This window comes from Myiozetetes cayanensis, unplaced genomic scaffold (genome assembly GCF_022539395.1).
Source record: "Myiozetetes cayanensis isolate MyiCay16 unplaced genomic scaffold, myiCay2020 scf2-11, whole genome shotgun sequence".
NCBI classification, from domain to species: Eukaryota; Metazoa; Chordata; class Aves; order Passeriformes; family Tyrannidae; genus Myiozetetes; species Myiozetetes cayanensis.
Genome location: NW_026087411.1, coordinates 62470596 through 62496945, shown reverse-complemented (window position 1 = coordinate 62496945; position 26350 = coordinate 62470596). Strand labels below are relative to the sequence as shown.

Genomic DNA, 26350 nt, shown 5'->3' with positions numbered 1-26350 from the left:
CTATAAGCTGCTACTGCCTTACTAAAGGAAAATCCAATGTATTTTTGAAAACTTTATTAACTATACAGAGATTTGGTGGAAAACACTGCAATGTAAGCAATAAAACAGCATTCTCCCAGGGCTTTTTGTCTGTAAGCAATTAAGAAAGAAATCTGGGTTACTAAACTGGGAATTCTACACTTACCTCTCAGGTTCTGTTGAGGAAAAGGGGACTGGCTTGTTTACTAGAAGGACAGCTTTGACTGAGAAGGAACCCCAGCCAAGAGAAAATTACCAATTCAGTCTGTGTCCCACAGTAAAATCCTAATTCAGAAGGCTCCCTTGCCAACCCAGAGAGGGAGCAGAAATAGCATTTACCTATTATAACACAATGCCAAGGCAATCAGAGAACAAATATGGCCCTTCTGACTGTTCCCTAAGTACCAAGAGGTACAACCTTTGTACTATCTCATGCTAGCAGGGATCCAACTTCCACATAAACTATCTTCTTTTCTCCTGGCATTGTTTCCAGTTAAACTGCAAAGCAAAAGAAATTGCAACTGAATTAAGCAGATTTTTGCTACATAATCCCTTGAGCCCAGCTTTTTGGGATGTCTGGCACAGAAGTAAAGGTCTATATAACCCTTGAAATTATTTCATTCCTCCCCTCCCCATGTAAAAACTTGAATTCAAGATCCCACCTGAATTCCTGAAAATTTTCAGGATGATTGTAATATCCTAATAGGAAATATCTAATGGTGAGCAATACAGTATTATGTGCAGTTATGTGCCAAAAAACTTGGTGCCAAACAATAATTCACTCTGGGATCCTAGGTCTGACCTGGGAAGTATGAAGGTGATGACAGAGATTTTTTTTTTAAGACAATAATAAATACACTAGATGTGAGAGACGTGAAATTTTGATAAACATAGTGTACAGGTAAAAAAATATTCTCTTTTTATCTCTGTTACAGGCAGTCTTCCCCCTTTGAGCAGAATATTTAACCTCTCCATACTTCTGTTTCCCATATTTAAAGTGGGAACTAATGACAGGGACAAACTCATAGGCGTGTTGCTTCATAACTTTGAGCTTCTGGGATGAAAGGCACCATTGAAGTGCAGAATATTCTCAGGTCTCACTTTATTTCTGTGCCAAATGTTTTTCACAATCTGCTTAGTGAGACATTACAAAGAACTAATACCTCAGCTTCCATCCCGGCTTAAAAATCTCTAAAACAAAAACAAAGAGAAACTGGTAGCAAACATTCAATTATCAATTCTACTTCTTTGTTTCCCATCCCATTTTCTGGTGAATATGACTAAATCCTGACACTACAACCACAGGAGAAAGATAGGAAAGAAGCTGAAACTAAGGCTGGGGAGAAATGGCTGAAGATGACTGCAAGCATCTTTCTGCAGTCAAGGTTGAACTCGAATGTATCTCTGGAAGTTGTCCTGGACAGCCTGACAGGTCTTCTCCCCATCCATTTGAGAGCTGACACCACAGTGGCAGTGTGAGCTGCAGCCCTACAAGTGCAGCGTTATCTGTTACACTTGTGCAACACAACACACAAGATAAGAGGTACCAAGTCTATCCAGCCTTATATTTGCTATCCAGTATGAAGAATATCTGATGCTTATTTCCCTACATATTTGCTATATAGGCATACAGGAACACAGAAAGCTTGTGGTTCCCAGAAAATCCTGACAATAACTTGCAGTTCACAAACTTCCTTAGCCAAAAGAGATCTTGCTGTATTTAGTTTCCCACAGTGGTCTTTTCTTCCTAGAAGTGTACACCTGTGTTTGAACCAAGAAAGCTTTTATAGAAAACAACCTCACAAGAAGGAGATCCAACACCTCAGCTATATATTTAGTTAGTTTTACACCTACCATTTGTGCAATGTGTCCTGAATCTTTCTTTGTAAAACACCAGACATTCCATCTTCACCTTTTCCATGCTACTACAGGTGACATCCATCTCCCACTTCTATAACCATATGTAATTAGGCCTGCAGCTTAAAATAATCAGAATTTCCAGCATAGTCAGTGGAGGCAGGGATGAAACTCCAAAGAACAATTTGCCCTATCGGGGGTAGACACCTCTCTCACAAAAGGATAAATCACTGGTCTGACGTGTTTGGTTAGTGCTAGAGGCAGCCTAGGCAGTCTGCAGAGGCAGAACAGCAGCAAATAATAGTAGGAACAAATACAAGCCGTTCTTCAAAATAAAGTTGTTCTGCAAATTGTTGAATAGGTCATTTTTGAATGCAATGAACACACTACAGAAGTTGAAGCTAAAGCTTGTTTTTGCTCAGCTGAACTGTCCAATTTACAGCCTGTGGCTAAATTAGAAGCTTTTTCCGTTGACTTGTTTCATTTAGTGCGGTGACTGCTACATGAACTAAGTAAACCAAAGGGAGTAAAATGGGATGCCTTTGGCTGTCAGGATGCTGATAGCAGCATGGAGAGAGAGAAGTATTTGAAATCTCATGGTACTACCTCATGTTTGTCATCCTAAAGAGAGCTGCCTTGGAGAGCAGCAGTGCCACCAGGAACATTTAGAAAATTCCCTGAGATGCCTGTACAACATCAATCTTCTGCACATATCAATAGACGGTTCCTATGTCATTGTTTCCAGTCATGTCCAGTCTTGGAGGGGACCTCTCACAGAGCAGAAGGCTGGTGTTGAGCATCTCATTCTCCTCAGCACAGAGCACAGACAGTCCCCATCCCACCAAGGCATGCTCACCAAGGCACAGGCTGAAAATGTCACAGCTGCAGAGTGCGAGGCTGAAGCGCAGGGGAGAAAGGCTATGGCGGGAAGATATGACAAGTGAAACCGTCTGCATTTGAGATGCAAATGGACCTGAGCAGTCTAAGGTGTCATGGGGCTTGGCAGACATTACAGAGCCTGGTGTGTGATCATTTGTCACTGCACTGCAGAGCGAAACAAACTTAAAAGCTCCAAGGAGGTGCAGTTTGTTTAAATAATAGCAAGTAATTAGTCTGAAGACAAAATCAGTGATGGCATTTTATAATTACAATTAATTTAAAGGTTAATTTCCTTTGGTGCTAAAATCTTATTTAAAACATTTACCAGGAAAGGAAATTAGGATGTTACTATCTAGATGCATAGAATGCTTCTGGGAATCCATGCTTATTATCACTAGAAAATTAGGTTAGACTCAAAGTGGGAATTTCAATTCATTTTAGTGTGTAATAGATGGTGGTCAGGGCCTTGAGTCAGAAGGGTTGCTTAGGGTAGACTGTATGATTTGCATTTGCTTTGTTTGTGGGATTAATTGCAAATGTTTCCAACAAAAGGGCTGGGTTTATACATGAACAAGCTTGACATGAAAAGAAAATTGGTTATGGATTGCTGCCTTCGTAACTAATGAAGTTGATGTTCAAAGAATCCCTAGGAGACAGGGTTGTGGTGTGAGACAAATATATAAACAAAATCATATAAAGGAAAATGGTGGTGTTGCTGGCTTCATCTATAATTTCCCTTCTCCCTCACTTGTCTTCCCTGCCACTCCCCTTGCATCCATCACCACGTCTTGTGGGGATTGTCAACTTCAAGTTTAAAAATTGTCTAAATAACATAATGTAAACTTGAAGGAAGTAACATTTCCATTCCAGCAGCTGATCACAATGGGCTACTGCTTAATAAGATCAATGTATTGTAACAGCCAGGGCGATATACTTACCTTACACATTTTTTTTAATGATTCACCACACAGTTTTGATCTTTTCAAGAATTACATTTCAGAAATGTTGGAAAAGATCTGCACATGTCAAAAGAGAATGAACAGTTAACATCTCTTTTTTTTTTTTTTTTTTTTTTGAAGAAAGATACATTTAATACCAAACCAGTTTGAAAATATTACTCATCATGAATTATTGGTTTCAGGAGAGGAACACAAAAGCATTCAGACCATGAAACAACGTCGCACAGAGTTGTGTCAAGCTGGTAGGAGAAATGAGGTAGCAGCTAGTGATGGTTCTGACAACAAAAACTACAGATCATTTGAAGAGCTGATCAGGTTGTTACTGTAGCAGAACAGGGAATCTTCCTGGCCATGGAAATGTTTTGACATAGAAAAATAAATAAAGCTCATATTCAAAATCAGGAAAAAATAGCAAAATCTGAAACTCTTCACAAGTTGAAAATGGCATGGAAAATGGTTTCAGGGGTGTTTTGTTTTGATGCTGGTGACAGACTCCATTTCAACATCAGCCATTTCCTGCTACTTTGCAGTGAAAGTGGAGGGCGGGCTTTGAAGGCAGGCCCCTCAACAGGGAGCATCTCCTCCTTCACTTCATCAGAGATTCAGAGGAGAGGGCAGCTTGGATCTCACTGAAATCAGGCAGAGAATCAGCCTGCAGGTTGCCAAGTGGAGCTGCGAGCCCCCTTCCCCACCCTGGTGTTCCCCCCTTGGAGGGCAGCTGGCTTCATTGTTCGGTTTTCAGCCCAAATTAGCGGATGGAGCATGGCAGGTCCTGGCCATCCAAGCTCACTCTGGACTGACAGATAACGGAGTCTCAGAGGGGAGTGGTGATAAGCTGCTGTGGGTGGATCAGACTCATTAGCATTTCCAGTGGCCCTGAGAAGGATACCTGCCCACAGCCTTAGTGTCCTTCCCGCTGAGACAGTCCACATGAGCTCCTCGCAGTTTCCCACATGCCATGAACATAGCTTTGTACTGAATTATTTTTATCAGCACGACGCCTGTTAAAATTTTCCTTATTACTTTTCCTTTCGAATATCTAGATAGGTCTTCATTAGCATTGGATTGTTAACTTTCATAGATTTGGGCCTTAATTCTCCACTTTGTTGCACCTACTAATGACTCTTTTTCTAATTTATTAGTGTGGCAGTCACACTTGGAGGCCAATGCCCCAGGCATTTTCTTTTTTCTCCTTTTTTCCTTTTTCTTCTCTTTATTGCTTGCTCTTAGCAGTGATCTGGCTAAGAACAATTTTTCCTAATGACTCATTTGATAACTTCTATAATAATTCAGTCTACCCTGCATTTTCTTTAATTTTTAGAATGATTTGTCACTCAAAAGCTATATTGCAGGGCTATATTTTTTTGCTCAGCACTCAAGCATGAAAATTTGAAATCAAATTGTTATTATCAGCAATGTTCAGGTCTGTCCAGTTTAGAAAAATAATATATTGCTCAGACTAATATTGTTCTTTTAGCTGAGTGGAGGTCTTTTAAAAACTCTTTACTGAGCATCAGACAAGCCCTGCTGCAAGTTTGGACAAGCCTTGCAAAGCCTTGCAGGTGTCAAGCAGCAACCCTCTTTCCAGGTGTACAGGCTTGACAGGTGGCTTGCTGTATTTCTCAACTATAAAATGCAGTGCTGACCATTTCAGTCCAGTATTTCTCATTGCTGCAGCCATGCTCCAGCCATTTCCTCCTGGCCTCTGGTTCTTATTCCTGCCTGCCTTGTCCCTGGTTCTGTTTCTGCCTTCAGCTACTGCAGACTTGCTGATGCCTCCCAGCCCTTCCTTCATTACTCCTGGTTACTTTCATCTTGGCTCATTTCTGCTAAGCCATGAGCAGCCTTGGTTCCCACCTCCTCAACATGGTTTCTGCCATTGGGCAGCCCTGCCTTGCCAAGTCATTGCTCCAGAGCATGACCTTCTGCACATCATGCCCCGGACCAGACCCCTTCTCCACCTGGGAACTTGAGACACATTTTGACTTGTCTAGTTTCTGGAACCTCAGCACCATTCATCTTGTTATTTTCTGCTGAGTACAACCACGAGCTGGGCTCACCTTGAATGCAATATCTGCATCCCTTCTTGGTCCTAATTATAGGGAGTAACAGGCAGAGATCCCTGTCAGTGCCTCTGTAAGGGCAGTAACACCCTTATCCTTATCAGGTTTCACAAACCTGCATACCTCCCCAGTCTCATGTCTTGTCTCAGAAGGGCTAATCAAAGAAGTAGCCAGGGGATCAGCAGAAACAGAGACAGAAGAAGATGATGCAGGGCCTTATCCAACAAGAAGCATGATAAGAGGAGAACAAGCTGGAGGAAAAGCCCTTGTGAAGAAAAAAATTACAGAATAATTTTGATTATTACACAAGTAAACCTCACGAAAAGAGGGGCAGTGGGGCAGAATCTGAGCTGAGAAACTGTGCCAAAATTTGTGTAGAGGCTTCCCTTTGCTGCTCCTGTGGCCATCGTAGAGCTCAGAAATGCTATGATGTGACAGTTTAAAAATCTGAGGGTTTATATTCACCTTTCAAATTGATTAGCTAAGAGCACTTACAGGCCCTACATTACTGGCTGTTTGGCAGAAATGCTGTTCATTGCACTGCAAGAACTGGACCTTGTGTCTGAATCCTCCTGTGACAGCAGGAAGGGCACAGCCCCATGTTCTGGCATATGCCTCCTTCCCTATGCTTCCCCAGTGTTTGGCTTTGTGCTCTTTTGAGAGCCTAAATCACTGTGTACTCAGCACAAAGACCAATAATGTTTGATTATCATTGTAAACAAACTTTATGGAGATTGCATTCAAGCAAACCTCCTCCTGTGTGCTATATTGTGGAACAGCCACCAGGCCATGCTCGCAGAGTAAAAAGGCAGCAGCACTAAATTGTTTGGAAATGTCTTCACCAAATAGAGAGGTGGGTAGCAGGATACTGGCAAAGCTGCAAGAACAAGGGTGTCCCCATATGTTCTTTTATATTTTTTCCCCATATGTCATTTCCAAACCTGTTAAAACCAAACCTAATTTTACTTCTCTCCATTTTTTTTTTTTTAACTTGATGTGGCCAGTTTTTAGCTACTAGTTTTTAGTATTTATGTACAATTCTGTCTTGCTTCACATACTCACTTCAGCACCAACAGAGCCTCCGGTAGTGTTATTAGCTGTAATTTGTTTACAATTTGTTGACATCTCTCCTTCCTCCCAGCTACACCTGCACTGGAGTGCCTTGCTGTGGTGTTGAAGCTTAACCACAGCACTTCCTAACCCTGAGTCCAGGGAGCCAAGTCTTTGGCCTCTGGAGCCAGTGTATATAAATGTAAGATCTCTCAGGTCAGATGTAGTGCATGTACACACCATGTTCTCTCTCTGCTATACTATATGGGAAATACTTTCAATCATGACATGCATGTGCAATAAGCATCCATCTGAATATGCACATACACTTCCTTGGTCATTAGTCCTTTTAAACAGAATCATCTTAATCATGGGTAATTGCAATTTTTTTTATATCACTTTAGTGCTTTAGGTTCATGAATATATTTAAGGACTACCACAATGTCAAGTATTGTATACATGTGAATGCCAGTCCTGTTTCTTGGGGCTTGCAATCTATGTATTAGACAAGAGGCAACTGATGGGCACAGGCAGAAAGCAAGCACAAAGAAACTATGAGCAAATATTACTCACTGAAGTAGACAGGAGTATAAGGGTGTTGGCAACCTAGTGATTCCCAACAGAGCAAAGAAGAGTTTTAGGGAAAATAAGAGAACTCTTTGTGAAGACGTTCTCACAAGGAGAGACACTGTTTGAAAATTTCAAAAGTATGGAGATCAAGCTGGAATAGGGGAAGAATTTAGCTTTTAGACCTGGAAGGAGGAGAGATTGATGTTGAGTCTCTACAAAATGCTTTAAATCTAAAAAGATTTAGTTTATAGTTCATGTAAAATAGAATGATTAAATCAGTAGAAGGATGCCAACAAGAGTAACGTAGACAAAGAGGTGATCCCTGCAGCTTCGGTCCACATTTGGTGAGTTCAAAAATTAAATGGGAACAACTGTGGTGTTTGACACTGAGAGCCCTGGGTAAATGTTGTAGCTGTGTCAACAGTTAGAAGAGTCTTCTTCTTCTATATGCAAAAATAATCTCCAGAAAATAAATCGTGCACAGCCCACATCAAATTTGACATCGAACTTATATCCTCAAGTGATAGGTGGATTTGAGGACACAAGTTCACTATGAGGGCCAGCAGAGAAGGTTAGGGAGGAGCAGCTGAGAGTTCTGACTTTAGCCATGCAGAACTGGAACTGATGTTTAATTATCCATGGGTAAATATCACAGAGACAAGCTGAGATTTAAGTTTGTATAGGAGGAGCAGAATGAGCACAAGCCAGGTAATCCGTGACACCTCAGAGAGTCAACAACAGCAGAATTTGTGTTTATGAGTAAAATTACCCAGTTTACAGGAGGTGGAGAAAAATAAAAGGCAGAGATTACTGCTCATTGGACTCCAGCATCATGTTGAATGGATAAGCATCAAGAAAGGAGAAAAATGATGAGAGGAGGAAGGCAAGCACCTGCAGAGGGGCCAGCAAGGCAAACAGTTTGGGAAAAAGAAAGCAGTAAATGCATGAAAGTTGTCTGGGATGACCGGAGAGAGGACTGTGTTTGCCTAAATTTAAACAGGAAGAGATGATCTGACTGAAATTCCAGCTGTGTGCAAAGGACAGAATATGAGATGGGAGTAAAACCTTAAAAGAAGTGGAGAAAAGTAGCTCCAAAAACCACTTGAAATCACCTAGGGGTGGAGTGTGGGAGGCAAATGGGGACAAGCAGGGATAAGAGTGGAGTTGATTTTTTTTCTTTAAAGGAATTTACATGTATTTCTATTAGGGAAGAAATGTGGAAAAAAAAAGGATCTAGAGAAAAAGTCTGTCACTGAGACAAGTATAAGTTTTATCGAACAAATTTCTTGTAACTGAGAATAAGAGAGAAGAGGAAATTAATAGTAAATGAAGTGACAAAGGCTGGCAACCTGAAGAAAAGAGTACTACTTTATCATTTTGTTAGTACAAATAATGGAAGAGTTATGTGCAGAGAAATGGCTGGAGATGGGACAAGGGATGTGGATGAGGAAATGGTGAGGGTCTCTGGGCTAGAACTAATACAACTGGAGAAGACAAACTACTTCATCAAGGAAATGGACTTCATCAGTGAAACAAAAGAGAGGAATTAGTGAGAGAAGTCACCCTTAATATAGAATTGCTACCAAAGACATTTTGACTTTTAAAGGAGGAGCCATGGGCAGGAAACAGATGTGGTGGTGAAGGCAGGGTTGAGTGCTGGAAGTCGATTCACCATGGTGAGAGGCAGGCCCTCATGCATCAAGGGTAGGGATCAGATAATCAGCAAAACAAACAACTGCAGCAAAGGAACAAAGTTAGAAGAGGGTTTGAAAGCAGTCAAAAAGTCCTCCATACTGCAGGTCACAGATTGGCCAAGTTGGCTGTTTCCCAACCTTTCCTTTTCCTTTTATTTGCAGATAAAGCCATTCGTCCCCCTCTCCATTCCTAAACTCTATATTTTTTCATATCTGGTCTGCATTACTTTTTGCATGCCTACTAAAATGCAAGGAAAGTCATAGTCAGTCACCTTTCCATACATATATGCCCTAAAGGATCCTTTGGGTCAGATCCCAGGCTAATGTAAATTACCATTGCTTCATAGAAGTCACTGAAGTTATCAACATACATATTAGCTGAGGACCTGAATCTTTACGCTTCTGTATTTATATCTTACAGGGGAACATTTCTATAAGTAGAATAGTGTCTAGTCATCTGGTTTCTTTTCAGTATATTTCCTTTTGCTTTCTACAGGAAGATACTGCTTTTATTCCACACTCAATCCTTTCTCTTTGTCCATCTGTTGATTTCAACGACTTCAATTTTTCTCACTGCAAACTTTCTAAAAAGAACCTTCTTTCAGATCACATTCACGCTAGTGGGGTCTTTTCTGTGCATCCCATTTTAATGGTCCCTCTATATACCATAGATTTCCAGAAATGAAAAATGAGAAACCCATCTATGCCTCTCATTCTGTCCTGATATACACACATCTTGATCCATGATCCTTTTGTTGTATTTTCTCTTCCCATGTCCAGTAGAGGAGGGGAGTGCTAGAAAGGCTTTGGTGGGCAACTGATGTTCATCTAGGGTCAACCCACCATAAAAGGAATAGGGTTCTGCTTGCTTGTATATTCACATGTGCTCTTACTAAAGAAAAACATGACCTACAAGCCACTTGTGATAACAGTGACATTTAAGATGAATGTAAAATAGAGTAGTCAAAAATGTGTTTGGTGCATGAGGTTAAGGATGGAAGCCTCTGCACTGATTCAGCTAATGAGCCTTGTTTTATTCATCTGATGTTACTGCTGCCAGGGGTGTATCAGTTCTACAACACTTTTAGTGACCTTTCAGGCACAGCCAGGATAAAATGCCTGCAGAAAGGGCAGCCTTTTGCATGCTTTAAGAAACTAGTTTAGAGCCCACGGGGAGCTTTTAGCACAGTCTGGACACCACAGGGTTTGCTGCCGTCAAGAAACCTTGCTACAAAGAAATTAATGAAGTCCTTTTGTGTTGGAGTTCACTTTCTATTACTTCCATTTACCTACCTTGCAAGGTTTGTTGTTGCCTGTAAGAAGCCATTGTATGCCTACAATGAGGTCACAGTAGTACTCTCTGCCCCACTATCGTTTGGTTACACACATGGGAACTTTCATAGTAAGCTGAACATAGAAATGTCTCTACGAGCTTGCCTTCTTTGTCACTTGACGATCTGGCTTGTTAACGCTCTGTGCAACAATGACTCTGTGCAACAGGGCAAAGCCACAATGCATGAAGAGATACTTGGCATGCATCTTTCTCTTGTGCCCATACAAACTTATTTTGCTCAAAGAAATCTTTTTCTTAACACATTTAACATTAACGCTAACAGCTTTCTGGAAACAACCCTAAAGTCACCCTTAAGACCTTTTGCTCCACAACTGCAAAACAGAGTGTCTATACCTGCAGCCTATTAATAATGGTTTACCAATTGCTTGAACGGTGTAGGAAAGTACAGAAGAAATAGATAGCTGGACAAATGTATATAAGCAACCTCCATAAAGTGACATGGGTTGACAACAGTGAGACACTTAATGCAACACAAGTATTTTCTGACTTGTGTTGACAGGGATCAAGAATGACCAAAAAAAAGAAAATGGGGCGAGCAAGCAACAAACCGTACACAGCAAAGATACGTCCATTTTTTTTTTCTCCTGCAATCTTTGTATTTGAATAGAGGGGTTTTTTTCCTCCTAGCCTAACATTTCACTCAACAATTTTCTTCATTCTGTGCCTATAAATTTAGTACGCTTCCAAAGACATGATCATATTGTGATAAAGATATTCTGATGGTTACAGACAGTGAATAAGCAGAAAGCAACAAATGACATTTATCTTGATTTTAGCAAGATTTTGATAATATAAAAGATTTCTGAAAAGGACAGGGAAGTACTGCCTGGATACAGCCATCATAGGTTGTATGCAGAATTGTTTAAAACTCTATTTGAAATGTAGTTATACACCAGATGGGATGACATTTCAAATGGGATCCCACTGGGACTTCAGCTAGGGAAATAATTCTCTTCATTATTTTTTTTAAGGACAAGGAGGATAGAGGTGAGAACATTTGTAAAAAAATTCAGATTAACCCAGACTGGAGGTCTAGTGAAGATACGATTAGAAGTGAAAATAATCTTGAGAAGTGGCTTGAAATCAAGAAGATGAAATTCAAAACAGACAAGTGCAAAAGAACTCCTGTGGGGAAGAATCAATCATCTTCAAATAAAACATGGACTACTTGGCTAGACGTACAGTTAGTATCAAAACACAAAAATAAAGATCTGATTGTTAAGAGTTTGTATGTTGCTGTTGAAAAAAAAAAAAATTAGGGAAAAAACCCAAACCAAACAACAACAATGGAAAAAAACATGAGAGAAAAAGAAAACAAACCATACAAACCAAGACCAAGTTATTCCAGGTAATGTACAGAAACTATAGGTAGTTGCCCAGTTAGCCCCGATTTGTGCACTCCACTGTAAGAAAAGCCTACATAGACTGAGGAGGGATCTTCAGGCTTTGAAATTTAAGGGCTTGGTAAACATGAGCTGTGAGAAATGTTTGGAATAACTAGGTGTGCTTAAACCTGGAAACAATGGATAGCATGAAATACTTGTGGAAAATGCTTAAAAGCAGTTGTAAGAGAAAAAAAAGAGAGAAAAAGAAAAAGAGGGGCTCATTGTTCTTCATATCTATAGGGAGAAAAAGCCAAAATGTAGAAAAGTAGTTAATTTTCAGGAAATTACATTTAAATTAGATATTAGAAGTTAGGCACAGGAAAAAACAACAGAGACTATAGAACCTCCCTCATTAATGATACCAGGAATTAATTTAGTAACACATCAATTCTGGGATTCGAGTATACATAATGCTGCCACAGAGCACAGAGTCAGATAAATTATTTCTGCAGGGGCCGTTCTTGCCACTAAAGAATGACTTGATGACAAGTTCAACAAGTGTGTGGTTGCAATGTACTGCACCCATCCAGTCTAGTGTTTTGATAGCTCTTTGCTTGCAAAGAGGTATGGACAGAGGTGTACAAGAATTTGATATCTTTTGTACCATGTCTACAATGCATGTGACTGCATTGATAAGTCTGGATAAGTGTGGGACACATTGAGGGGTACCTTAGTATAAAATAACATTATGCAAGTCTTAAGGACTCCAGCCACTGTGGAGGTTCTCAAACCAAGAGTAGTAAACTTACTTTTCCTTTTTTTTTTTTTAATTGTTACTGCATTTTAAATCAACAGCAAGCTGTCCTCCATCAAAGAACCTTTTCTTTTTTTTCTGCTTTTAATGTACACAGAGCCAGTTTGCCAGTAGCAGTGTCCAAGACACGTGAAAAATGTACTTCCTTAGCTGAACTTTGGCCCTTTTCTATCAAATTCACATCTCTGATGTAAGAGATAATATTTCAGGATTGAGAACTGCCCACAAAGAACCCCTAAAAGCCAAAAGTTGAGTCTCCTGGGACAAAGGAAGCAAAGGGCACCATTTTACCTGTGTAAAGAAAGTATTATAGCAGAGAAACAGGGGTCTTGAGCTTAAGGGAGCTTGAATTTCCCTGGAAATTGTTTAAAACAAACGTGCAAAGACCATTGCGAATTTGCAATGCTTTGAATTAATAAATAACTCCCACCCTACAACCTTCTTGCAGACCTTCAGTGCCTTGAGAGAAATAGGTTTCCTTGCAGCTGAGAAGTTTCATCTCTGAAGCTCAGATAAATTGTTCCAACTCTCTGTTCATGCATTTCAATCCAAATGTCAAAGCAAAGAATCAGAGAAACTTCTGTCTCTCAGACTGAGTCAGATCACTGCGTTCTCTCCTCTACATCAATGAACCATGGTATGACAGGAAGCCAGACACAGTAATCACAGTCAGAAGCAATGCATTCATGCCAATAAATAAATGGTTTTCGGCATTTGTGGTGTCTGAATAGCATGTTGTTTTGTATTACAGTGAGGTGGTCTACTTGAAAAAGAGGGATCTGTGGTTATTTCTGATGGCTGTTATAAATCCCATGTTGTCTTTCTGTGGGTTTAAAAAGGAAAAACAGGGACGTTTGCCTTTGTCTCCTCTTTTAGACTTTTTCCTGCATCTTCACAATTAGCTTGTCTAATTTTAACAGATTATTGGGGGACTCATCAAAAATAATGTATGTGCTGGGTGGTTCTTGAATGATAGGACCTATCACTTCTGGAAAGATGTTGCTAATGCAAGCAATTTTTCCCCTTTCAGTTGATTTCATAGGTGGATTTGACTCTTACGGCTATCAAGGTCCACAGAAGACATCTCATTTACAGCTACAGCCCATGTATATGTAAGTACTTAACTTCTAAGATATTCTGCAGAGTGGCAGGCTGATATTAAAGGATCATTAAGCTGAAAGATGGCGTGACTTAAAAATTCAGAATAGGCAGAAGCATTTTTTTGATGAACTGAATTCAAGCTACTCTTAAGCACCAACACTACTCTTCTGTTGAATTATAATGATTTCTTAGGGCAGGATATCATGTGTCACAGTTATTCAAATAACACCCAGCTCTCACCTGATTTTTCCCTGTTTTCATTCAAGCGGCTTCCACTCAGAGGCAATGAGAATTCAGTGTAGAAAAAAAAACCAAACTAGTCAGATATGACAAACCTTGGTTGGAAAAAAAAGTGGATTTTTATTAAGATTTATCAAAAGTTCAGCAGCTTGCTAAGTTAGTGGATGCATTTAGCATTTGTCTTACCAGAGCATCTGTTCACCGACGCACTTCTGAACCTCCTTTCCAGTTTCCACGTTTAAAAAAAACCAAAACAAATGTAACAACATATGGGGTTTTAAATCAATTTGAATAGAAGACGGTATTTTACCTAACCAGTGAGTGACAACTCCATTCCAGAGTGCAGCCTGATATATTTGGGAATTAAGTGGGTAATCAAATCTCCACTCATACACACAAATGGGGTATATTCACACTAGAGCTAACACCCAACTATGGACTACTCCAGGAATAATCATCTCTAAATATTTCTTGTACTGATGCCAACTGCAATTCAGAACAGTCCTGACTGCCCAGATAAATCTTACCTCACTGCTGCAGCCTTTCTGAATATTTTTTGTCTGCCATCAATAACCACACATTAAAAGCACAGCACCGAAGAGTTCACAAAAGGGCAACATTTACTTTTTTCCCTTTGTTTCTCTTCTGAACATCTCTTTTGAGGAAAAGAACTTAATTCAAGCAAACAATAGGCATCCCAATGTGCACTTCCATTCACCCTTGAATGCAATTTCATTTCTTATGATTAGTGGAAGCAAGTCTGTTAATGGATTAGTGTATTTTTGCATGAAACTGGCATTTACTCCTTTATTGAGGTACAGTCAGTCTGCAGTAGTGCTTAGGATTGGGCCCTTCGGGAGCTTTGATAGGAGCTTTTTAATAATCTCAAATTATAATAGTGCATACCTCCAATGCCATCTTAACTTCAGCTTCCCATCTGTGTGTGCTCAAGTAAAGAGTTTTCACCTGCACTTTTGGCACAGTGCTGTGCATTTAGAAAATGTTATTTCCTTCCTAGTATTATATGAGGCACACAGGTACTTAGAACAATTCTAATCCTATTTCTTTCTCAGTACACCATACCTTGCCATCAACATATGGAGCCTTCTAGCTGAGATATTATCCCATTCTCCTTTATGCTCTCAGTGTTTCTTCCAGAAGAACAGATTGCATTTACTGTGTATCTTCATACTGACTGGAAAGAAAGCTAGACCTGTGGAAGAAAAGAAGGCCTTCAGCTTGTAGCTGAAACAAAGATATATGATTAATCCACGTAAACTATGTTCCATCTTATTTCAATGCTGCATTCTCACTGGAGTATAGGTGATTTCACCATCTTCACACAGAGACAGAAATCAGAATGTGAGCTGACATTTTGGCCCAATCAACCCACAAAAGTATTGCCATGTCCCAGCCACACTCAAAGACACTTGATATTTCCCTCTGACTGTATAGTATTTGACTGGGTTCTCTAGAATTGCTACAATCTGTCCTTAAGAGGCTTTTACAGCATTTAGTAATACCTCTCTGTTATCTACAGCTGAGGCACATCAGGAACGCATGCATATGTATTCACACTGCATTTGCTCTGTAAATATAGGCAGACCATTAGGTAGTGGAGTGACAAATTCGAATGTCAAATTAATCAAGTCAAGGTTTGATCTGCTTGTAGCACTACTTACAGCAATATTATGTACTGGAGATCAAAACATGCTGATAAGATAACAGCAAGACATACTTGATATTTTAAAGCTTTATTTTGGGAGGAAGGGTTTGTTTCCCTACAGATCTTGTTCACCAAGGAACATCAATGTAAACCTCCATAGTAATCAAGGTCAGAAATAAACCACAACACACAGGACTTTATGTTACTCTCTGGCCAATACTGCCTCCACTTTACAATGCTCAGCATTATGCTGGGAGGAGAGGAGAGGACAGAACAGGACAGGACAGGGCAGGACAGGATAGAACAGGACAGGAGAGAGACTTAGTGCTTTACAGAGTCCATAACCTTACTCTCACCACTGTCCAAGCAAGGTACAATCATATCCATCCAGCATACAACTATACCCATACATATCCATATAGCGATATTCATATAACTATTTCCACGTTATCAATTGATAAAAGATGTCTTTTAATCCATAGGCAGCAGAAAATATATTAAGCATCATCCCATCTAATTCCTGCAAAAGATCAAGACAATACAAAGATAGCTTGTTGCCCACTCTGCATCCTCTACTCTACAGACTCACACTGAATGGAGTCATGTGGCAGCTATGGATTTATGAGAAAAATAGGAAACACTTGCCTTTAAATCATCTGATTACTAACTATATCCAAAGGCACAATATCAATTCTTTTGTTTTCTGGGCTGTGGTAGTACCTATAGGTATGCTAGGCATGCTGCAGAAGGGAAGAAGATATGACCTCAGCTTTGAAGAGCTCACCAAAATAATATCAGCTTCTAATGATTGTACAGATTCTGTCAACATACAAATTTCAAAATGTAGTTCAGTAATATAGCAGAGAGAAGTCCTTATATATTTACCAGATCAATTCATATACAGAACTAGTAAGAATCTTAAAGACATACAGAATTGTGTGGTAGGTCTCAGTCATCACCCATGTACCGCTTGCTGATGTGAATTGATTTAGAGAATTGCAATGACAGAATTCCATCAACACAAACCTTTATTTCTATTCAAGTTAGACAGTTTTTCATCCAAGTGATCTAAACCAATTTTAACTGTCTTATACATGCACAATTTAATTATTATCCTGAAGGAGTGCTGGGTTTAGTTTAATTGCTAACTATTAAGATACACAGTTTTGTAACAAGTTTCATCCTGTGTGCTGAAGTTAGCGCTTCATTTTGTTAATTTGGAGGTTTACCTTCAACCTACACAAACTTACATGTGCAAATAATTATATTGATTTATTCAGGCTTCTCATGTTTACATTTCTATTGTGTCAGGACTTTTTTGTCTAAAGATTTATTACTTTTTATTTGTGATATCAATCAAGCTCTACTTATAAGAGCATTCCAATTCAGTTTAAATGCATACAGTACATTTGTGTGGAATTTCATCAGTTATGCAAAACTACCCTAAATGAAAGGATACTTAGGGGAAGAAAAATCTTGATTTATGAAAAAGAAACATTATCTGTAGATAGTGAATTGACTATCTCTGGCTCCTATTTCCTTGAGTACTCTGGAAATATTAGATTTGAGCTCCCTTTGGCGGTTTTTCCCTATATTTTAGGCTTTTAATAACAATCACAATTCTACTTATCATCTCTTCCAATTTCATATTTATTTTAAATCAGTTTTCTTTTTAAAGAGAAAAATATATTAATTTAAAATTATGTTTTAAACAAAACACTGGTGTTTTTGGGGAGAATTCTTATCATGACATTTATCTACCTGTTACAAATCGGGTTTTTTTATTATTTAAGTGCCAACAGCGTGCTCTATGCTGTACAAGCCAAGAAGCCTAGACAGTCCCTTCAAAACGAATACGCTTTTTGAACAGAACGGGACAGAACCGATGCTCATGTACCTCCTTGCAGTGTGGCCACAGCTGATGTACTCAAAAGCAGCTTCCTGGCATTCTGTGCCGGAGATGCCAGTGCTCATTTCCAGACCATGGGAGAAGAACACAATAAGATGGCGGAAATCAATTGACAAGAGAAAATTCTGCTCTTGGGAGGTGATCGAGGAAGGTGACTAAACACTCCCTGACACTGATTCTGCTGCACATGAAAAAACACAGTTGTAGTTGTGGAACAAGACTGCACTGCATGATCACTGTTCTAAAAACAGTAGGAAGGAGGGAGGGGAGAGAGATCTTTCTTTACGTTCTTCACAGTAAACTTGTTTGTTCAAGAAAAGAAGAAGTGAAACAACAAAAAAAACCCATGCATGTCTGATGCTGATGCCTAATGCACTGGAGAAATTGCTCAAAAGTAATGCAGGCCCAAAGTAAAGCTTGCTTTCCTCCTATTGTGAAGTCTATCCTAAAGAATATTTGCAGTATATATGTATACTCACATGCAAGCACATAACACACACACAAATAGGTATTTGTCTAGATAATTGTACATACTGAAGGTGCTACCTACTTTACCATTCACTTAAAGTAGAAATGAAAAATAAAAAAAGACATTAAGACCAGCACCTCAAGTATAACCACCATGACATTCAGCAAGTTCATGCAGTAGAAATCCGCTGCATCACTTTGTCCTCATGTTTGTGGGATTCAGACTTTATGGACAACATTTCATTTAAATAAACTATCCGCTAAGCTTTGATCATGAGCAAACAACATCTTGTCCATTTTAGACTGAAAGCTTTGTCACAAAACATGGGTTTGGGACAACACTGTTAAGGTGTACAGGGCTGCGGCACTTGCACATGCACCCTGCTTTGCAAGCGAGCCATGGGTGGCTTTCCCCTGCTCCTGCAATTCAACCCCTCTGTCCTCATACTGTGTCACTTCCTGTTTTTACAGAAGCAGCTACATATCTGATGGATTATATATCAGGTCATCTTCCAGTTGACCCATGGATATATAGTTAAGATTATAATTAAATATAACTCCTATCTAAGATTATTTAGAAAACCTGTGCTGACTTCTCTGACACTGTTCCAGAGAGAGACAAGCAGCTCCCTGAGCAAATACTTTGTCTTTCTGTCCTCTTCATCCTATGTGTAGCTGAACTGTTACTGGTTTGTTGCTTACACTTGCTTGCAAAAGGGTGCCAGAGCAGCAGGGCAGGGATCAGATAGGTATATATGGTGGATTATAAGTATTGTTCTTTTTCTGTCTTTCTTCTAGGTCAAAGTAAACATGGGGACTACTCAAGGTGGGCTGGAAGACCTGTCAAAAAACTGTTTCAGGATGGCCTCCTGATTCTTCAAACAGAAAAAAAAAAAATCAGTTTCTGTTCTAAAAGAAAAATATAAAAGCTGATTGAATAGGGAGACAGAAAACAACAGAGACCTTCAGCCCCTCTTTCTAACAGATACTAAAGGAGATGCCCCAGAGCCCCACCTTGGACCTCCTGCCTCCCAGCACCAGCGGGACAGAGCAGAGGTATTGGTGCCATCTTTTGTCTCTTCCCTACCCCGGCCACCGCCAGCGTGACCCATGCGGATTAAGACATGAACTCGGTGCTTTGGGAGCCTCCTTCACACTCCTGGCCGCATCGAGTCTCCTTAGTCAACACAACACTGAAATACCAGGATGACCTTGCAGCAGAAATCAATAGACAGCGCATTGTTTGCCCTGAAGGCTGTACAGTTCATACTTGCCTTAACCCAACTGCGTTGCACATTAGAGAAACTACGTGCAAGCTTTCTGAAGTTAACATGCTGCTGTTAATTCTGAACAATTTCTAAGTCAGTGGTTTTCTTCTGTTTGGTTTTGCTTTGTTTTCATGTCAGGGAATAAGGCTCTGTTGCTCCATGGCTCCAGAGCGACCAAGTAGAAAACTGCCAGCTGTCTGATAAGTGCTTTACTTTTGAGACTCCACAGTGGTCAAGGAACAGTTTATAATGATTAAAAAGAAAAAGAAAGAAAGAAATAAGACCTTTTGGGGGTCAAAGTGGGGAAAGGGGTAACATAAACTAATACCTGAACCTACTGGAAATAAGCAGCAGAAATAGTGCTTCTTAATCCCGCTGGTTTTATTTATCGCACTGTAGGTGCTTTTATAGCTATCTCTAAACGTCTTTTACTAACTACAGAGACATCTGCAGATTTCTATCAACAAAGGCCAATTGAATATGTACTAGCTACGTTTACTCTTTTATATCTAATTTCAACTAATAATTCTCTGTAAGTGAGCTTTTTTTTTTCTAATTGCACCATAAGGGATCCATATATTTTATTTTTTGATTTCAGTTGGAGAGGGCGGGGAGGGAATAGTTGAGTTGAAGAAATATTGAAGATCTTTTTGTGGTATATTTGGGGGATCTGTTGTGTGTTAGAATGTGTATTTTATCTTCCTGTATTATTGTGGCTGAAAAAAAAACCCTGTGCTGTTACGTAGTTGGCAACAACATGCCTTTGGGAATTTTACTAGTAGGTCAATGTGTATATGAAATACTCTGAACTCCTAGGAACATATGTTTTATTCTACATCTGATCTGTATTTTCAAGAACATAGGTGGCTTTCACTAGGAAAACCCAAAATTTTGCTCAGGTTTTTCGGAAACTTGGATTGTCATTGTTTCTTTGCTCAGACCTTGCATAGACAAATGCACGCACCTACCACACCTGAGGTGAACACGTAGCTTTTGAGGGCAAGGGGAAAGGTCAGCACTTGGAAAGGCTTGAGGTACCCCTGAGCAACTCCCTTTTCCTTGCTGGCCAAGCCCTCGCTCCAAGGGCCAGTGAGCTCACACCACTCACTCATCCCTGTACAAACCAGTGCCCTTTGCTGTGTCTGCATGGATGTACAGTGTCACAAGCAGCAGCTCTGGACAATGACAGAGGAACAGTGAAAGCAAGACATGGGACATGTTCAGGAGCTATACTTACATTGATTCAGTGAGATTTATATAGATAGATATATATATATGTAAGTGTGTGAATGTGTGTGTATGTCTATGTATATAAAATACGCAGGAATAACTATTGTTGGGGGCTGCATCACTGAGGAAGATTCTGATGCAGTAGACCAAGGGCTCCTGTCTCAGATACTGCTGGGAATTTCCTGCATGAAACAAGCACGTACCCTAGGCCTGATCCCGTAAAGCATTCATTGCTGATTTGGATCTCAAATTTAAATTTTCACACTTAGGAACCTGAAATTCTAAGTTCATTCTGGATAGAGCTGCTTTTCAACCCCGGAAACCCCATACAACTTCCAAGTGCCAGGATGAAATTTCCATAACTGAAAAATTACAAAAGTTTCTACTTTTATGTAGTATTATATATAGCAGATGTATAGATATAGAGGTTTAAATGGAATGAAAATGTCATAACAGGGTCTTTTATCTTTCCCTGTATACCAGTTAATCAAAATGATATTGCTATAAAAATCACTTTTTAACATGAAAAGAAACCAGTTTAGGCACCTAAGCAGCAATCCAATTTTCAGACGATAATTTTTCATACCTCTCAGTGATTTCCCATGGAACAGCAGCTACTGATAGTTAGCAATTTTAGAAGTCAGACAATTTAATGAAGTGTCTACACGTAGCTTATAGGTCTGATTTTAATTTAGAAAATTTTGGCCTTAGTTTCTCTGTGTCTTAGTCTTCCCATCTATAATACGGGAATAATATGTGCCTCACAGGCTTTTTGTGAGGTCTGAATTGTTAATGTTTGTAAAATGCTTAGGAAATAGGAAGCACATCTAAACTACTACAGATTGCAATATAAATGTGTATTCATAAATTACATATAGAGTAGATACACACACTCGCTTACACACGGTATACATATATATATACACATACATACCTATATGAAGTTGGTTTCATAACCCTGCTTAAATTGCAGTTAGAGCACCACCATTAAAAAAATTAGGACTGTTGACTACTCAACTAAATGATTAGTGGACAGATCTCTTCTGGAAGCAGTTTAGAGCACAGTAATGTGAGAATATCTGGATGGCATTTTTGATTTGTACAGCTGTATCCTCCTCAAAATCCAGTAAAGAATGTTATTTTTCTAGGCTGGGCTTTTGTTATAAACTAAAATATTCAGAACGCAAGAGATACAATCCAAATGTGTCTTTTTTTTCTTTTCTTTTCTTTTCTTTTTGGCATTTGTTAATTCTGAATGTATTTTTAACAAAAGTGATTTTTTTGACTTACTAGTGTAATTTGCATTTTAAAAAAAAATAAATGGAAAAAATATAGGTTTCCAAGCTATTCATGGCCCCCTGCTGCTATTCACAACTTACAGGAAACTTAGTATTACTGTTCCCAGCTGAGCAACAATGCAGGATAAAGAATCCTATTGCATTTACATGATGACAATCCCGATCTGTGCAGTGCATGGAGTGACAGCACTGAATAGAAATTACCAGGTCATGACACCATTTTAAGGCTGTCATATGTAGCAGGTATTTTCATTATCACTGACACTAAAAGGTTTTTTTTACAAGGTTGACTGCAACAGACTCTTCACTTAGGAAGCAGGGCTGGTTTTGTGCACTCATCAGGAATTTTAAGCCTATGATAAGGTATACAGTTGCCAACAGTGTTAAGTGCTACAAAAGTAATCCTTTTTAAGAAGGAGCTATGTCACATGGATATTTCCACTGCACTTATATTCTTTTATATGCCATTTATTGTCCCTGCACTGAAATGATGAAATACTGCAAAATGTTTATAGAGTTCACACGTATACGCCTGAGGTCATTTAATAAAGGTGGAACAGAACAGTATACATTTTGAGATAGTCGATCATACTCTCTTAAGATAAGTCCTTAAAAAGGCAGTGTATTAATTAATGTCATTAGGATTTTTTAGGCCTTGATTATAGTGGAAGTGATACTTCTCAGTCAGGTAAGGAGAAAAGGTTTGTGCTCCATTTGCTTAATTTAAGTTTGCAATACTCCGCTCCTGCACAGAATTTTGACAAAGTCTAGCATGGTATGTATTGATTCCTGGACGTCTCCAAATAGGAATGGCTATTAACTCAGTGTCTGAAGGTTTTTATCACTTGCATACTCACCTTCCGTTTAAGCACACTGATAGTAGCCAAAGCAAAACTCCATACACTATGGATCTTTCCAGCCTGTAATATTTTCATTGCCAGTCCTCTGTTTCATTTTTAAAAGCAAATGCTCAGAGGATGAGGATTTTTCCACAAAGATGGAAAGCCCCATGAATAGTCTTTGTGTATGTATTGCTTGCTGACTGTCTATTTATGAGTAGCTGAGATGAAATTGATGGACTTCTTGTTTTCTAGCTAATCTGAAGCTGGCTTCTTGCCAGCACATGTGGATTGGTGACAGACACTAAAGGTAAACCAGGTTTTATTGAAGAACCAATGCATAGCAATACTGCAGACAGTGCTGTGTCCACTTCTCCTCGGAGAAAGATGCAGGTGGTTGTTATGCTAATTGGTCTACTCCAAACTATGTGCAGTATTAAATGTAATTACCATGCATAAAAGAAAGTGCCCTTTAGACTGCAGTTACTCATTCATGTATAGAAGTGGTGCAGCACAGAGTGAATCAGTAAAAGAGCTTTTCTTCCTGTAGTCACTAATATGCTTCATTCCCAGACATGGATTGGAAAAATCAGCTCTGTTTGATCTCGTGTCCTGACAAGTTGCGGTGTTCAGACCTTCAACAAGAGAGGCAATTGCAGCCAGTTAGAGTAGTGACCTTTGCATAGTTGAGTGGTTTAGGAAGAAAGATATTGTACCAAATGTGAAGTTCTAAGTAGCATTATAAATACATTTGTTGCACATCTGTCTCCCTATGTACAAAAGAAGGGGCTTTTAAAATGAACTTTATCTCCCAGAAATCAACCGAGACAGATAATGTCTTTCACAAGTGTCTTCCGAATTCTGCCAAGAACACTTCATGGATTTTTTTTTCTTGTGTCCAATAAAAGCACCATCTTTGATGCTCTCTATTGAGTATAAGACTTAGCTCTTGGGACTTCCAAATGCCTTGGGATTATTATTTTGGATAGATAGGATCACTGTGAAACCTGAGAATTAAAGAAAGTAATGTAGTAATGTTTGTGGTCATCTGTGATTCAAAATTAATTCTTCTGTACGAAAGCCATACTTTTCCATCTACCAGTGGAAAAGGGTCATTGCTACCACCTGTTAGCTAATCACTTTCCTAGCTTTGCCTTTGTCCTGCTGGGAAATAGGGTATGGGGAGCTAAACATGAAGAGGCATGTTCATATTCAGCATGTGCTCTTCAAGAGTCTCAAGTTCTGCCACACAGAATTCTATTTCATACGCGTGCCCCATTATCACTCTTCCCATCTTCCTGAACACAACTGCAAATGCTCTCCCAAAATTACATACTTCTATTTCTAACATCCATTGATTCAAACTGTTTACATAATGATGGTGATGACAGTCATGGAAGGCAGTATCACTGCGGATATCTGCAAAGTGACAAGACGAGGAAGTACAAAGGCCCCAGATGCAGGGAGACACTTAACAGAAGGGCAAAGGGTGGCAACATTACAGAAGCTATGAGGTACAGCGAGTCCCAGTAGGAATCATTTTCACATGTGCAATTACGTTTGCCGAAGCTATAGTGCATTGAGTACATAGACAGTCATAAACATCCAGAGCTACAAAAGGCACAGGTGAACCAGAAGAAAATTCTTAGAAAATGTTTTTGTGAACACGTTGGCTGGATTAGATTCACGTTTCGGTCTCTTCAAATTTTTCTCAGGGTATTCTTTTCCCTCTTGCAAACATTTGGACGGTTGGTTTCTGTGCACACAGGTGACTGTTTTGTTCCTAGGAGAGCATGTACGTATGTGCAATTGCATTCATTTACATGGGATTCTCAGTATTCACGCATCTATGTGCTTTTGTGTAAATGTTGGCTCAGTTCACTCTGTCATACATATAAACACACATACCTATCAGTTACATGAGTATGTCTTATGGTGGCGATACAAAACCACCAACAGTCTCCCTGCTTTTCTACCTAGCTTTTCCTATCCCTCCTCCCAACAGATGCAAAGTCCCAAGTATTTATTTTTTCGATGGGCATTCAGTATACAAAGTTATAATTTTTGATACTTACTGGATGTACAAGCATAGTGCAATCTATGAACACAGTAAATAAGACAGTCCTTTCTGCAAAGAGTTTATGTGTTAAATAAAGCAAGCAAATAAGAATATGTTAATTTAAAAAAAGAAGAAGGAAAAGTATTATCTCAGTGTTTCACTCTGCTGTTAAATTTGTTAAGTTTTAATTAATAAAAAAAGTGAGTACCAAAAAATTTCAGAAAAAGAAGAGCAGGGAAATGAGAACTTAGAGTATGGTTATAAGGTGATATGATTAGTTTAAGCATGTACATATGAGACTTGAGTAAAAGAATCAGCCAATTATATCTCACTAGATTATCTGGTTAATTTATGATAGCTCCATATATTTATATATTATATTATATCCTACATTTTAAAAGCATTTAAAACAGTAGCTTTGGAAGAAGAACAACATCAAAGGGACTGTATATTGATGTAATCACAAAAGGTTGATGGATTGATTCAATTAATCACTGAGTCATTTCTAAGAGTTCTGCAGGGATTTATTTACCAAACACTTACATTGTTTATTTTGCTCTCTGGAGGGTTTGTGTACTGTCATTTTTCTTCATTATTCTTCTTGTTTCATTCATCAATTTCTGACAAATATTTTCATGCTGATATGGCATGTTAGGCTTGTAAATTATCCGTATTTACTGATTTAAAGCAGTACACTCCAAACTCCAAGTAGCTGAGAACTTTTGTTTATTTCCCTCAGGTCCTGAGAAATACTAGCCATCTATAATTAATATAAAGACATGTTTTCCATTTAATCTTTGCTTTCAATGTCTGCTCAACATGACAAGGTAAGGTCTTGTCTAGCAAAACATGCAAGTATCTGCTTAAACTTTAGACACAAACTTGCTATGAAAAATATTTTAAGCACTGTTGATGCTAAATAGAACATCTGTTCCATCTTTGGTTTGTCCTTACATTTTGTAGTTCAAATCCAGGAAAACAATGCAAGAGGATCAGTAGTTTCACTGTTTTCCATACGTTTAGATAACTTTTTTACAAGGGCATGTAGTAACAGGACAAGGGGGAATGGCTTTAAACTGAAGAGGGAAAGTTTAGATTAGATATTAAGAGGAAATGCTTTCTTTGGAGGGTGCTGAGACATTGGAACAGGTGGCCCAGAGAAGTGATGGATGCCTCATTCCTGGAAGTGTTAAAGCCCAGGCTGGATGGGGCTTTGAGCACCCCGGTCTAGTGGAAGGTGTCCCTGCCCATGGCAGGGAGGTTGGAACTAGAAGATCTTTAAGGTCTCTTCCAACCCAAACCATTCTATGATACTATGATTTTCTATTTTAATATTGTCATAGTATGTTCTTCAAAGACAATACACAGAAATGGCCAAATTAGATCACATTGGATTACAAAATGGCAGATACTGTGTACAACAAAGGTCTGTGAAGGATGAAGAACTGAAACCAAAAGGAAACCATTGTTTGAAAGAGCTGAGTCTCATTTGGACAAATACTTTTATTTTAAACTATCAGGAATACTGAACCTCTTAACAAAAAATTTAAAAAAAAATACCATTTGTTCATTGCATAGATATATGCAGTGTGGGTGTCATTTTCAGGCATCTTCAGCACTGGTCAAAATTTCACTGCACTTTTAGGTGAGTGGGAACAACTTCTCACAAAAAGTAAAAGCTAAAAGATC

The 26350-nt window shown here is 39.0% G+C and overlaps 1 protein-coding gene across 4 annotated transcripts in view; it reads left to right on the top strand.

Annotated features, from left to right (window-relative positions):
- The window catches only part of NKAIN2 (sodium/potassium transporting ATPase interacting 2), a 537578-nt gene extending 511879 nt beyond the window's left edge, over positions 1–25699 (top strand). For 3 of the 4 annotated variants that reach the window (XR_007628910.1, XR_007628909.1, XR_007628911.1), the window contains 3 exons: positions 13614–13695; positions 17384–17650; positions 18766–25699. Coding sequence is in view for 1 of the 4 variants with exons in the window: in XM_050315311.1 (XP_050171268.1) it covers positions 13614–13695; positions 18766–18775 (92 nt within the window). In the remaining 3 variants the exon portion in view is untranslated. The remainder of the gene's footprint in view (positions 1–13613; positions 13696–17383; positions 17651–18765) is intronic. The other variant, XM_050315311.1, reaches the window with a different exon arrangement.
- The last annotated feature ends 651 nt before the right edge of the window (positions 25700–26350 follow it).